This window comes from Triturus cristatus, chromosome 4_1 (assembly GCF_964204655.1).
Source record: "Triturus cristatus chromosome 4_1, aTriCri1.1, whole genome shotgun sequence".
Classification (NCBI taxonomy): Eukaryota; Metazoa; Chordata; class Amphibia; order Caudata; family Salamandridae; genus Triturus; species Triturus cristatus.
In genome coordinates, this window is record NC_140585.1 from 634642222 (window position 1) to 634657118 (window position 14897).

The window sequence follows — 14897 nt, forward strand, 5'->3', positions numbered from 1 at the left end:
GTAGTAAATTGCACTGGCTCAAAATGATGTAAAACGTCAGAGTCCTTCGCCCATGTGCTTCTGTGTAAAAATTGCCTCCCTTCATGTCCTAGAAGGATGAGAGGGACCCACTGAAAAATGGGCATGGGTTGCAGAACTTGGAAAAAGAAACCAGGAGAAGCACAAGCGATAATGGAATAATGTTTAGAATATTATGATGGAGGAGGAAGGGGGAAGGTAGCCGGGGACCTGTGGCCTTTAAGTTTAGCCCGGTGGGGTATTTGTCCTCTTCAGCCAGTTCCTTGTACTCAATAAGCATCGTATCACAGAAAGCCGCTATAGGGCACCGGCGTATAGGACATGCCTCCTCCCAATGCGGTGCACAACTTTCTCCCCATCTAAGCAGTGCCTTGCGATATTGGGAGAGAGCTGGGGGTGTGGAGCTCTCCAGTGCATGCTTAGTAAATGATTGGCCAGCAGGAGGGAGAGGTTGGTGAAGCCACCCAAACCCTGTGATTTTTTTTGTGTCTGTAGAAAATACCTAAGGCAGTAGCTTCGCATGAATTTAACGTGGTAAGTTCTGTGACAGTGGCTAATGAAGTATATATTGTGTGTCAAAAATGTGCTATGCTGAGGCAAGACCAAAGCATGTGCCGAAAGTCAGAAACCTGGGAGAGACATCAATGTTAGATATGTTTGGAAAGGAAAGGGGAGGGGAGGGGAGGGCCGGGCACCCATTTGTCAATTCTGGCCCACAAGAAGGGTATCACTTGTCGCTTGTGCAATGGGAATAAAAACAACAAGTAACGAACAACAAAACCGTAACCAAAACCAGAGCCTGCAACCAAGGGCTGCATGCCGAAAGTCTACTCTATGAGCCAGTACATAAAACAAGGGGGGTGAGGGGGGAGCAAGTGCTGCGTCTATTGCAGAATGTTGATTCTGGAGGAGTGCATGAGGTGAGGGCAGACTCTGGGTGCCCCAGGCCTACTTTGAGGTCTATTTCTTCGGTGTCTACGCCTGCCGTGCTTGGATGTCTTCATACGATCTGCAGGGGATGGAGCGATGGCTGCCCTTTAAGTGGGTTCCACCCAGTTCCAGGCTTAGTTCAGCTGAGTGAAGAAGAGAGCTTGTTGGTAATGCATTACCTTCAAATTCACTGGAAACAGAAGAGAGTATTGAACATTTAAAGGTTGGAGGCGGCGCTTCACTTTGAGAAAGGAGGAGCAATGCTGCTGAATCAGCACTGTGTAGTGTGGGACTATCGATATATTAGAACAGCTGTGCATCTAGCCGCCTGTAGCATGGCATCTCTGTCTTTGTAGTGGAGCATCTTTGCCACCACTGAACGGGGGCGAGGGGTTGCTAGGCAGAAGTCTGCAGCAGGGTACTCGGTGTGCTCTTTCCATTGAGAAATGTGGGATTAAAGATTGGGTTGGTGTGAAGGTCTTCTCCCATTCCTCCATAAATTCAACCATCGTTTGGGATCCCTAGACACCGTCTGGGAAACACACTATTTGTATGTGGTTTCCCCGGTGCCCTCCCTTCGGGATCCTTCGCACAGTATTCTAGTCTTTGCATTCATTTGTGGACATCCCGTGTGGACTTGTCTTGATTTGCAAAATATGGCTTCATCTCAGAGAGGCGACTTTCAGCATCAGTGACCATAGAGGCTAATTTCTGCTGGTCTTAATGGAGGAGACTGAACTGCACTCAAATTTCCTCTATGCAGGACTCGACATGTGCATGAGGTCTCGATGGCATGTAATCTAGCTTAGCTTGGGGTTGTGGAGGTCCCTGGCCACTGCATTCCATATGATTTGATGGTTGAGGTGCTGGTGAGGGTGGGCGGGATTGGCTCCTGGTACTCTTTTTTTCTGCCCATAGTGGCTGTGAGGAATTAGGCAATTTGAGATCCAGTGGATGAAACAGGTAGGCAACCTGTCTAGAAGGCCTCAGATAATGTCCCTGACAGAGTTGCTAGGGTATCAGCCGTTTGGAGAGGGCCTAAAACCAGGCCTGAGTCTCTGTCAGACTAGGAGGCAGACAGCGCATTGGGGTAGTAACTATCACGGTAGAGGCCATGCGCAGAATGGATTAACACAGTAGGTTAGGCACCCAGTTGCTTCCTTTTATTTTTGTAGGGCTATAAACACAGAAAAACAGCCATGTGCAGCATAATCACTGACTGGTCACCCCTCGACACTGAAACCACAACACCCATCATGCCCTCCATTCATTCCGGAGCTCCAACTGACCCCAGCCCTCACCACGCCTTCAATCTCGGACATAAAGAATTCGGACCCCAGCTCACCAACATCACCAACTCAGTGCTTAGATGTGCCACATTCCTGGAATCATGGAAACATGTAAAACCACTTCTGAAAAACCCCACAGCGGACCCACCCGAACTCAAGAACTACCGGTCATCTCATGCCATCCCTTCCCGACCAAGGTGCTGGAGAAAGCCACGGACAACGCAATAGCCCTCAATAATTATTCTCTAGTCTCACCAGCTGCACCCATGGAGTCCGCCTCCCACAATACAGCTCCTACCCCAAAAGCATAATTAGCAGCATACCCCAGGGTTCCTCTCTCAGCCCCACACTGTTCAATGTCTACATGACGCCACTAGTAACCACGATCTCAACATCATCTCATACACCAACACCACCCAGCTTATACTCCCCCCTCACCAAAGACCGACTCCACTAGAGTGAACTTCCAGAGTACCAGGATTGACTTTCCCGACTGGATGAGAAACCAACTGCTCCAAACTCAACACAGATAAAACCAAAGTTCTCCTCTTTGGAAGACCCCCTTCACCGTGTGACAACTCCTGGTGGCCCTCCGACCAGCACCCACCCCCACCCCCCTTGCCCGCAACCTCTGCATCATCCTGAGCTCTCCATGAGAAAATATGTCAACTTGGTTGCTGTTACCTGCTTCAACACCCTCAGAATGCTCTGCAAGATCTTCAGATGGATTCCAACGGACCCCAGGAGAACCATTACACAGGCTCTCATCACTAGTCGACTTGACTATGGGAACGCCCTCCAAACTGGAACCACCACTCTCCTCCTCAAGTGCCCCCGAACCATCCAGAACCCAGCGGCAAGTATCATGTGGCAAGAATCATCTGCAAACTGCCAAGGTGAGTCCACATCACCTCCCACCTCCGCAACCTGCACTGGCTCCCCATCAAGAAGAGATGCCATTTAAAACTGCTCAGGCACACCTACAAAGCCTTCCACAATATGGGAACTGAATAACAGAACAACCAACTGACATTCCACCACCCCACCAGACACCTGCGGTCTGCCTCCCTGGCCCTCACCACCATCACCCGAATCCATCGTACTCAAGCCGGAGGATGTGCCTTCTTCCACCTCACTGCCAAGGCATGAAATGACTTCCCCATCCACCTCCGAACCTCCTCCACCCTTGCCGAATTCAAGAGCTGCTTAAGACCTGGATGTTCGAATAGCTCTGCCCCACACAGCACCTTGATACCCCCATGGTGATAAGTGCACTTTACAAATACAGATTGGCTAACTGTTAAATTAGGAGCCGAGTTACTTGAGGGCCGGGCAAGTATTATTCCTGCCAAGTTACCACAGTCCCTGCTATGTTATGGTGATGTAATTAATACCGAAGCTGCTGGAACTTCAACTGACAGGGCATTTCTATTGCTCACATATTAGACCTGGCAGCATCTGTTTATCTTCCATCCTGCGGATTCATTTCTTATGAGGTGCCATTTCTACCAGCAGAGGGAGCTTGGTGTCATTTTGAGCAGCCAGCCTCACCTGCAGCACTGGCGGCACACTACATATACTGATCAGGTCGTCTCTAACCCAGGCGAGGCAAAAACAGCAGAAATTAGCACAGGAAGAGCAGAAATGAGGTGCCCACACACTGCGTTGACCACAGACACCCCAGGTGAAGTGACAGTAGTCAGTGCTTTAAGTGGGCCGGGTCTCACCCGCAGTTTTTTATAGGGGGCCTCGAAATGGGACTCTATCAGGCTGTTTTGTGCTCTGGCACAGGCAGTCTGTTTTATCCGTACTGCAGTAGCAACAGGCACATGGATGTGCGTGTGCTCACACTAGTGAAGTTACGGAATGACGTCATACCAGGTGAGCATTGTAGGGGAAGGGAAATCCTTTAAAGAAAGCCATTTTCTCTCTGGTTTTCCCTTCTCTTTATGAAACTCAGGAGCAGCAACATTGTTGTGATGTCACCAGGGCTTTAAGTCAAAGCTTTTCAATATTATTTACATGCCATAATCTATGGTTATTTATCTTATGCAACTAACAACCACTGAAAAAGCCAATAGTCATGACTTGTTGTAGGTATGATGTTACTTGTTGTATCATATCTGGATGCAATGACAGAAACACCAAAATACAAGTTGGGTGGCACACTATGCTAAGCACAGATTTTTAGCTTATGTGTTTATAAGCCACACCCGTAACTACATTGGCCACGCCTCTTTGAGAGACCCCTCCCCAGCTTTTTCATCTCACTTAAAGCCCTGCCCTGATAGTAGTAAATATGGGCCGTTGACGCCTCAACTAACGGAAGTTGTTAAGGCCGGTCTCGCAGTTCTGGGCTCATCCAATGCTGCAGGCTACCTTAGTAATGGGTCCCAGCGACCCCGCTGTCTGTCCCGTTCACCACAGCAAGGACAGCTGCCACGCATCATGGTTTGGTGCAGTATTATGGGCAAATGCACCATCCCGGCGCTGGATCTTCATAACATATCATAACATGCATTTTTTATAATCGGAAGGGACAAACCATGACCCTGCCATAATGTATAACAAAGGAAATCCGTATCTACAAAAAGTAAGAAGATGGGAGGTATAATTTGAGCCCATGGGCGTTACAGAGTACTGATTATATTCAGCATTTGAGATGTCATATTTTTGCCATTTTTATATGCAAAATATGTTCATAGAAAGCACTGGTGTCAAACAAGATCCACTGTTCGAAAAATACCTGAACCCTTACTTTGGAGGAGAAAGGACCATTTGTGCGCTAATGTGAGCTGAAGGTTCTTACATATGTTTGAGTCAAAAGAGCTATCTTTAGTAAGGTAGCATTACACTTGAGGACAGCAGGAAAAATCTAGAGCAATCATCTATTGCAAGAGGCTGTTTTGCTTAGATTTAAGGACGGAGGAGGCACACTGGAGCTATAATGCCCCACCAAATTTTCACTGTAAAACAAAACAATCAAACCACAGAGCCCATCACTAGAGGGTATCTGTGCCGTGCCGTATCATATTTCTTTCACTTCGAATGTCAACAATATTTAATGGCGTACGATATGTGTGGCTGTCTACTGTGTTTGCAGACTCTTTAAGTAGTACTAACGTGTTCTGGTAGGACTTGGAATGTTGGAGTCAGATGATCTGTTGGTTGGTGGCGAGGAGGATGTACACAGATGGGGATCTGTAGTTTATCAGCCTTCAAATAAATATGTTGGTTTTAACCTCATCAGTGTGCGACTCCTTGCTACTCACACCGTCGATGAGCTGAGGAACATAAAAACACCCACCAGGACAAAGGAGCACACATGAAAGAACAAGAACAAAAGTCTCAACACCATCGTGGTTGGATTTTAAACCATATGTATTTGAGATATTTACCGCTCTCGTATACGCGGATTGCCAAGGATCAGGTCAACCATTGGAACATTGGTTCCCTGTCTGGATCTTCATAACGGATCGTTGGCTTGTTCGCAGCGCAAACCCACTTACTTTGTTGGCTCAAGGCCTCCTTGCACACCTTGCGAGGCATGACCAGTATTTCATTGGGTGTGCATGCGCTCCGCCTACTGCCTGTGAACACTTGACATTTCCACAACAATGGACATAGTCTCACGACCCGTATGAGCTAGTAACTTCATCCTTGGCCGCCATTTAAAATTGGGTAGACAAATCTTTTTGTGGCAGACATTTTAGTTCGGGAAGCTATAATCTCCTCGGTGGATATCTTGCATTGGGAAGAGGAATCTCTGTCAGTGGCAGCCATCTTGGATCGGGAAGATGAATCCGTTTGTGGTTGCCATCTTGGTTTGGGATGCAGTTATTTTGTAATTTTTTTCATTTCCTTGTTCCTTTTCAACAAACGTAATGATGTACTTTTCAAAAGACCATGAGTAATTTTTTTTTGTAATGCTTTTTCTTGCAAACACAAAGGATTTCTGGTATCATATCGGATATCACAGTTCCTTTAGGTAGTGTTCTCAGTATCATTTTCGGGTACCAATGGTTATTGTCCTTCATTCTGTGTATTATTTATTGTGTAACTAAGGTTTTTTTTCCTTGCTACTTTTAGTCATTGAGAAACTAGATGTAGAACTCCTCTATGTTTCCTTTCTTCCTCTGGTGATCCTACAATACATTGGCACAAATGCAAGAACCTATTTAACTATTACACTAAAGATTGTGGAACTGCACTGAATGCGGAATGCAAAATGTCTTTGCTAATTGATTGTTTTGGTCCAGAAGGTCAGGATGTAATTGAACGTCTGCCTGATCTCTCTTTTGAGGATGCCACCAGTCTCAATGAATTTAAAATTTGTTTAAAGAAAGTTAATTTGCATTATTTTCCCAAAGTGAGCACAATGTTGGAGTTGTATCACTATGGTAAAAGAACGCAAAGGTCTGGAGAGTCAGTTGAGCAATATATCACTGAATTAAGAAATTTAGTTTCAATATGCAACTTTGGAGCTTCAGCAGATGAACACTTAAATGATCAATTAATGTTGGGGTGCAATTTAAACAAGGGAAGAGAATCAATGTGTCAAAAGGATAATGCTTCTCTACAAGAAGCTATTATGATAGCTAAAACTTATGAGCACTCTAAAGCTAGTGTGTAGGTGATATGAAAGTGTACTATGATAGAGAGGATAATAAGATGATACATGTTGTACAGAGAAAAAAGTCAACATTACAGGGTGCTACGAAGAACATAAAAGAATTTCAAGGTAAATATTTTACGATGCAGCAATTCTGGAGATAATGCAAATTTTTAAGTGAGTCCAAGATGGAAAGTAGCTTGTAAGTCATATGGAAAAAATAGTCACTTTGCAAATTGCTGCAGGTTAGATAAGAAAAAAGTGAGAGAAGTGGAGTATGCCTCGGAGAGAGGTTATTTCGCAAGTCAACGAGAATGGGAAAGATGGACCATTAGAGGAGGTGTGAGTGAATGGTGACCAGTGCAGATGCTATTTGACTCAGGAGCAAAGATAATTCTAATTTCTAGATTTTTTAAACAAATTTGAGAGGAAATGTGCAGTTATTCAAAACAGACCTAAAACCAAAGGATTATGGTGGTGAACCAATCAATCTGTAGGGTTATTTTTGGGGTACCATTGATCATTCTCGGAAAGATGTACATTTCTTTCAAAGGGGATTCTTTGATAAGTTGGTTCCACCAAAGAGATTTATCGGTATACCTTGATCCCAATTAATCTAGTTCTGTCAGATTAAGGGATGAAATAATGATGATGTTCCCAAATTTAACAAGTTGCTCAGGTTAAGGCCAATGATTATGAGGGAGAATTCCTGGAGCTTTTCAGGAAAGGTCTGGGTTGTTTGAAAAATTATCTTCATTTCATCAAAATTAGACTATGAGACAAGAGATAGAGACATTGAAGGCGATAAAGATCATTGAGGAGGTGGAGGCTACTGAATGGCTTGCTCCTGTTATTTTGGACCGCAAAGCTAGTAGGAAAGCAAGATTGTATGTCAATCACAGAGAACTGAGTAGATGTGTGAGGTATTGAGAAGGTTGAAAGTCTTACTTTACAATTAGAAAAGTGTAAGTTTAATGTTCCCAGAAATGGAACATTCGGGACATATTATTACGAGGCATGGTATTTAACCTGTGTATTCTCTTCGGAACATGCTGAGTCCCCAGAATAAAGACGAATTGTTGAAGTTTTGGGAGCGGCAGAGTATTAAAGTAAATTTGTTCCACCATTTGCTAAACAATGTAAGCATTTGGGAGGTTTGCTAAAGAAAGGTGTATAGTTTTGCTAGACTCAAGCACGTGAGGAGGAATTGAACAATGTTAAGGTGAGTTTGGAAATAATTCAAGCTTGGGTAGTTTTGTACCTGGCAAAGAGACAGTTTTGATGACAGATCTACAGATGCCAGTTCTACAGATGGCATCGGATGCCAGATCTACAGGATTGAGAGCTATTCTTTTGCAAAGGTCAGAGGGTTAAGAGAAAACCATTTTAAGTTTGAGAGGGGCATAAATCAATTATTCTGTTAAAACTGAGAAAGATTTCCTGGGGCTATAACTTTTAAGTTAAAATGGACCATAAGCCCCTTGGAGAAATGTTCTCATCCAGTAGAATTCGGAGGTGAATGGTTGCTCTTCAAGAATTAGATTTTGTGGTATTATGTGCCAGGAGTGACTCATTCAAAGCCAGATTGCTTCTCAAGTTGTGCAAGCTCAGTGTATGTAAGGTTACAGGTGTGATCATCCGGAAGGAGGAATGGAGAACCGAACTTGAAAATTATAATGCCTTGAAAAGTGTCATCAAATTGTTGAATGATGACTGGAGGAGTAAGGATGGTTGCAGTGATGAAGTTAAGTGTTATTGGAATGTGAAGGATGTCTTTCCTTGATCGATGGGGTGAATATGGGGCAATACACTTGTTCCTCTGAGTAAGTGGAGGGATAGGTTAGTCGATGATGCTCACTAGAGTCATATCCAAAACTAAAGGGAGACTTCGAGAAGGGTATTGGTGGCCAGGAATGGATATGAGAGTTGAAAGAGTGATTAGAGTGTGTTTGGACTGTGGGAATAATGACAAGGTTTTAAAGTGCAGGACTCAAAGTATGGTTCTGCTGGAACATGCATCGGGATCATTGATTGATGCTGCCTTAGATATTTTTGATCCCATCAGGGATTTCTTCTTTGGACAGGTAGATAATTACTTGTATCAATATGCACTCACACTGGCCAGAAGTAAAGACTGAGTTAAATAGAAATACAGGATATTGTGGATTTCTTTGAAGAGTTATTTGGGGGAGAAGGTTTCCCATTTACTTTGTTGACAGACAATGGTGTGCAATTGACATCTAAATGTATGGGTAGAGTTTCTAAATGAAAGAGGAATAAGGCATAGGAAGACAGCGTTGTATCATCCTGAATCCAATTGTATGATAAGAAAGCTTCAACAAAGTGGTAAAGGAGTTGATTCAACATTCTGTGGGTATGGTTTGAATTAGAAAGATGAACTGATGAAGAAGGTGAGGTTATATACATTGACACTGCATTCCACCACACGGGTTACTTCTTTTGTGTTAAGAAAAATGCTTGCCAACTGTGTCATGTACTCCAAGTGGGTGAATGATAAGACAACTGATTATGTTGGGTGAAGAGTAGTGTGATAATAGTTGGAAGAAGAAGGAAATGAAAAAGTATTGAAAAGATAGGTGAATTATGATAAACACAAAGCAGTTACAGCAATCAATGTAAAAGCTGGTGATCTGGTCAAAACAAAAAGTCCTCACATTGAGGTGAGGGTAAGGTTTCGAAGCTCAGTAAACCCATGAAAGTGGTAAAGGTGTTCAAGAATGCTGTTAAGATGGATGAACATAGAATTTGAAATCTTGGTAGGGTAGCAAGGTATTATCCCTGCTAGCCCAATTCCTGAGCCAGTACTTTGGCTGAAAGAAACCAATGTGATAAAAAGACTAAAATGAATGGATCAAGTGACTTATTTCTTTGGAGGTCTTCCCAAACGGAAGAGTCAATGTGTGTGCAAGAAACCTGTTTATTTACAAGACTGGGTGAAAATTGGACGTCAGTGTTCCTATTGTCTAGCAATATACTTGTTTAAAGGTATTATATATGTTGGAATTTGTAGAGGGGAAGGTGTGTGGTATCCATTGTGTATGCAGAATCTTTAAGTAGTACTAGAGTGTTCTGGTAGGACTTGAAATGTTGGGGTCAGATGCTCTGGCCGTTGGAGGAGAGGAGGATCTAAGAGGATAGAGCACTCTATCTTCTCGACCTTGGAATAAACATATTTTGATTTAACCTTATCAGTGTGAGACTCATGGCTAAGACCTAATGTTATGTCTCATCTCCCGTCCACTCTGAATGTCTACAACGTTTAATGGGTTAAGATACGGAGTAAGAAGAAAGGCCCAAACACCAGGGAGCAAGGTTAAGCTGTTTTGTGTCTGCTTACTATTCTGATTCAAGCATGTGAATCTATGAAAGATTCAATGCTGGAGAAAAAAACAAGTTACTTACCTGTACACTGTGGTTCTCCAGTATTGATATCTTTCATAGATCCATATGCAACCCGCCCGCCTCCCCGTTTTAAGGCAAACCACTTTTACCTCATGATGGGAAGCTTGGACTCACAATTGTGCTTTAAACCCGAGATATGGTGGCTCTGCAGGGGATTGTGGTCGTAGGGCTGGCGTCTCATTGACTGATAGTTGGGGCTTATAAAGATGACAATGGGTTAGCAAAAATTTGGTTCCCTTTGAATTGGTTTATATGAATTTTCTTATATACTGCTATATTTTAAATACCGTGAGACTCCCACCAGGACGACGGGGAAGATTCAAGCATGAGAATCTATAACAGATTAAATGCTGGAGAAATAGGATGGTAGACATTTCAACCATATCGACTTCTGCAAGTGAAACTTTGCCTACTACTGAGGTATTCAATAAGGACCACAGTGAAGAATTCAGAAGCATATTGCTGAATGTTTGGACTTCAAGGGTCCGGTGGGATGGAAGGCAGTTTTTACTAGTTAAACAAGAGTGAGTGTGTGACAATATAATTATTGCCATTTCAAATACAAGAACTGATGCTAACAAAGTCATAACTTGAGAACCATGTTTTAAGCCCTAGGAAAAAGCCAATAGCAGAACAAATTTCAATAAGCATACAAAAGCATGAAGGAACTTAAAAGTACATATTCAATATATCTCAAGTTGCAAAATGCAAGGCAAGCCATAAAGGAAAATGACAAAATGGACCAAGAAAGATTGTTTTAAGTTCTGTTGATAAGTTGTAACACTTAACAGGGTCACCCTCTGTTCCTTTAAACCTGGGCCAATTAATTACAAAACATCTGTGGTTCTGTTGGATCGATGAATTAAATATTTCAAATGGATCAATTAGCTGAATATTTCTAACAATCTTTGTAGGCTATGCAACAGTTCCCAAACCTAGAAATCAAACACACTAAATAGAAAAATAACACACACATCCTAAACAGTTGTACACCTTCAAGGGCGGAATGCAACCTATAACAGTTAACAATATGTTATAACCAATATTTCTCAAACAAGGTACTCAATGCATAGTGACAACAGATGCGATGATTGTGCATTGTGAGAGTACACGTGAAAGAACACAATTATGAATGGCCAATCATTTAATTATTAAGGTGTACACAGTTTTTTCAGTGTCTGTAACAGCACTTTGCAGCTGTACATTGGTATTTCACAACACCTTACTCAATGTTTTTGGCAAACTGATTAAAGCATCTAGACTTTACCTTCTTCTTTTGTTCTTCTGTGGCTTTGATTATTCCTGGGTCAGATTTCCATGATTTTCCAAAATTGTAGAAAAGTGCAACACTGTTAGCAAGGAACGGCAGATGTACAAAGAGAAAATTCAGATGTGAAAAAAGGTTAAGGAAAAAAGGATAAGCTTGGAAATGGTGCCCAAGGTGCGACTAATGATGATACTCACTTAATGCTACAAAGAAAGTCTTAATCCTCTTCATCAGCCATCACTGCTATACAGTAATGAACAGTGCAGCGAAGTGTTAAATAGTGCAACGGTAGGCTAAAGTTTCTTTTGGTGATATGCTACATACCTAATTGGAACCCAGCAGCTAACTGTTCAAGGCATCACTTTCATCCAGTTTTCACCTTCCATCTTGTTGTACTCTGTCCGCTTCATAATCGGTTTGCTCTGAGGATACAGGCATCTTTGGTGAAAAACACAAGGTGATGGATGGAATGCTTGAATTAATCTCAGCCACTGGCAATCACTTGAAAAGCCATCCATATCCATAGATTTTAGCCAACCATGCCACCTCGGTTTAAACTCGGCCATATGCAAAATAGTATTGACGCTGCTCCAATATGGAACAAGTCCAGCCCAAAATGCCAGACTAGCTCCTCACTGAACTGGAACACAAGCAATCCAGGACAGGTTTCACCCTTTTTAGGGCTCATCAGCCAGGTATAGCTTGATTTCAGTGCATAATGGGTTAAGAAGGCTTTTCCGCTCAAGTAATGTGACTTTTCTTAAGAAGAGGCAAATTCTCCAGCTCATGGAAAAATGCTATGTCAGCATTGCTCATCATCTCCTTTTTCAGACTCTTGGCTGCAACTGAATGGACGTTAGCCTAAGGGAAGGCTGTTCTACCTTAACACCACTGCACAATACACTTTAAATACTGCACTGACTGATTTGTCTAGGTGGAAGATTCCCTATGTCTGACTATGCTATTTCTCTTACGTCTTCGGCAACTTGTGAACTAACATAGTCAAATGTATTTTTCACTCCTTCTAGGTAGACTGTTGTCTTTTCCACCAAAAGTATTGATTATAATCCAACCACAACCTGAACCTCCAATCCAGGTCGATCTACTCTTCGAAGGCTAACTCCTTTTCGGATAAATTACACAGAAAGCTTAGATCACCCTTTAGGGTTCAGTGCTCTTGTTGAAACTGAACCTATTTTTAAAGCCCACCCTACTATAAGGGTCAAACCTCTTTTGGAGTATGAGAGCCAGATTCTTTATCAGATTTGCTTCAAAGTTGATTCTAATAAAAATAATAGACCACAAGACAAAAAGCATCAAAAGAGGTTTTTGTCATTTGTAATCATGGTGCAGTCTGAAAAAGAGTCTTGGTGTAAGTGCCCGGTCGGTTTCTTTAGATATTTCTTGAGTAACAGAATTTAATCCTCATCAATCTAATAACGGCAATAAACTATGTTCCTCCTCACCCACATCAATTATAACAGATGTTTCAAATTCAAATCTTCCCTGCCCTTTTCAGTGTCATCATCAAATTCCACATTCAAAAGTTCTATGATGGGACATAGTGGAGTCTTCTTCAGCTAACTCTGGACAGTGAGTTAAACACCTTTTATATTCAGCTGAATTGTCTTTAAGCATTTTAAGTGTTTATAGGCCCAGAATTTAGACTTGTCATGGTCACTGGTAAAAAGCAGATGTTGGAAACCACTGAAGACCTTCTAGCAATAGCTGACGTTACAGGAAAGAAGAGTCTGTGTCACAGTGGGAACGTGATAGCCAGTGATTTTGTTCACACCTGAAGATTAAACTCTGATAAGAAGGTTCAATAATCCAAACCCAATACTAGATGGCACAAACGTGCAGAGCATGCACATCTGCAATGGATACATGCAGCAAATCTAATTTCCATTCTCACCAAATATCACGCCAAACACCACCAAATGCCCATATATTCTGATATTGCCCTTTTTCCTTTACCCATGTAATAATCATACCAGGTCAGAAATTGGGATATTTATTCTGGAGGATGTGACCCCTACAAACTTTAGAAACACAATCTGGTTATCCATAATAGTTTTCTCTGCTTAAACCCTGGTATCTATGGCACCAACTTTACCTATACCATTATAGGTCTAAGCGATGCACACTGTGGTGCTAAATAGCAGTTATGACAATGCACAAAGCCCTAATACCAGCCAAAAACAGGGATCAGACAAAATCAAAAATTAGGGATCGCCATGCAGAAAAGGTGGATTACCTCCAGTTTTCTACACACCACGACCTGTAATGTTCCAGTGGAAAAACTATCAGTTTTATATACATTCAACCACAACATACATCCTTCAAAAACATTGAATGATAATTTACAAAATAAGTACAAAATGTTCTGCAATGGCAAGTGATTTAAACATTGTTATGCTTTCTTTCGTTTGTGAAAATTTCAATTCACATTCTGCCCTTGCAATGTAAGGTCAAATGTATTTGAAGAGCTTAATAAAAGTAGTACACTTATCAGAAGGATATCGTTCCAAAACCAGAAAAACCATGTCACATACATCCAGAATTTAGTTGCCAGGTAAATTCCAAGAGGCAGAGCACTGTGCATGGAGTGGTCAAAGAATGCCCTGCAAAACAGAAAAAGGATATATATATATAGCATCAGTATACATTTTATAATGTGTTGTAGTAATGTTCAAGTCATCTCATGGCTCATTCTTTGCTCTGCAATTCCAAACTTTAAAACTATACAAAACAATACTTCACACTATAAAACAAAGTAAAAAAAAGTCACTGTGAAATAAGCAAGATGAAACAATGTATACCATATAAACAGCTGAACATAAAGTACAAATACACCTGCTAATAATAAGTCCCAAATGTATTTAATGATGTGTATTGGGAATACTGGTTTACAAAACACACTTTAGTAGCAGGTAAAATAATAAAACCAGACACTGGCACTTATCCCATTTCCTCCCTAACTACTGTTATATATAAAAAATTATTAACTCAATAAAGCCAGGTCATTCCTAAGCCTCACTGCATACATATTAGGTCAGGCCACAAAACATTATGACCTTTTTTTTTTTTTAAACTAACACATATGCTCTTTAACCATTTGTTTAGTTTCTGTCTGGCTAAGTATGAGATAAACCAATGTACACTTCTATGCCCTTCCTCAGACAGAATTTCACAGCCTCTTTACAGCTAGCACTCCTCACTCCATCTGAAATACTTGTCTAAATGCCTATACTTCACACTAAATTAACACCTTGGCAGTGTCCTGATTTGTGGTGCATCTGAAACCGGTTTTGGGAGGAGTGAACACAAACTGGCTTAAGATCTGATAATTAAATCT

The 14897-nt window shown here is 41.8% G+C and overlaps 1 protein-coding gene across 1 annotated transcript in view; it reads right to left on the reverse strand.

The window, feature by feature from the left end:
- The window catches only part of ZDHHC17 (zDHHC palmitoyltransferase 17), a 505513-nt gene that overhangs the window by 213470 nt on the left and 277146 nt on the right, over positions 1 to 14897 (reverse strand). The window contains exons 10-11 of the mRNA XM_085653012.1: positions 14063 to 14163; positions 11540 to 11664 (exon numbers count right to left, since the gene is read on the reverse strand). Of these exons, the coding sequence (XP_085509138.1) occupies positions 11540 to 11664; positions 14063 to 14163 (226 nt within the window). The remainder of the gene's footprint in view (positions 1 to 11539; positions 11665 to 14062; positions 14164 to 14897) is intronic.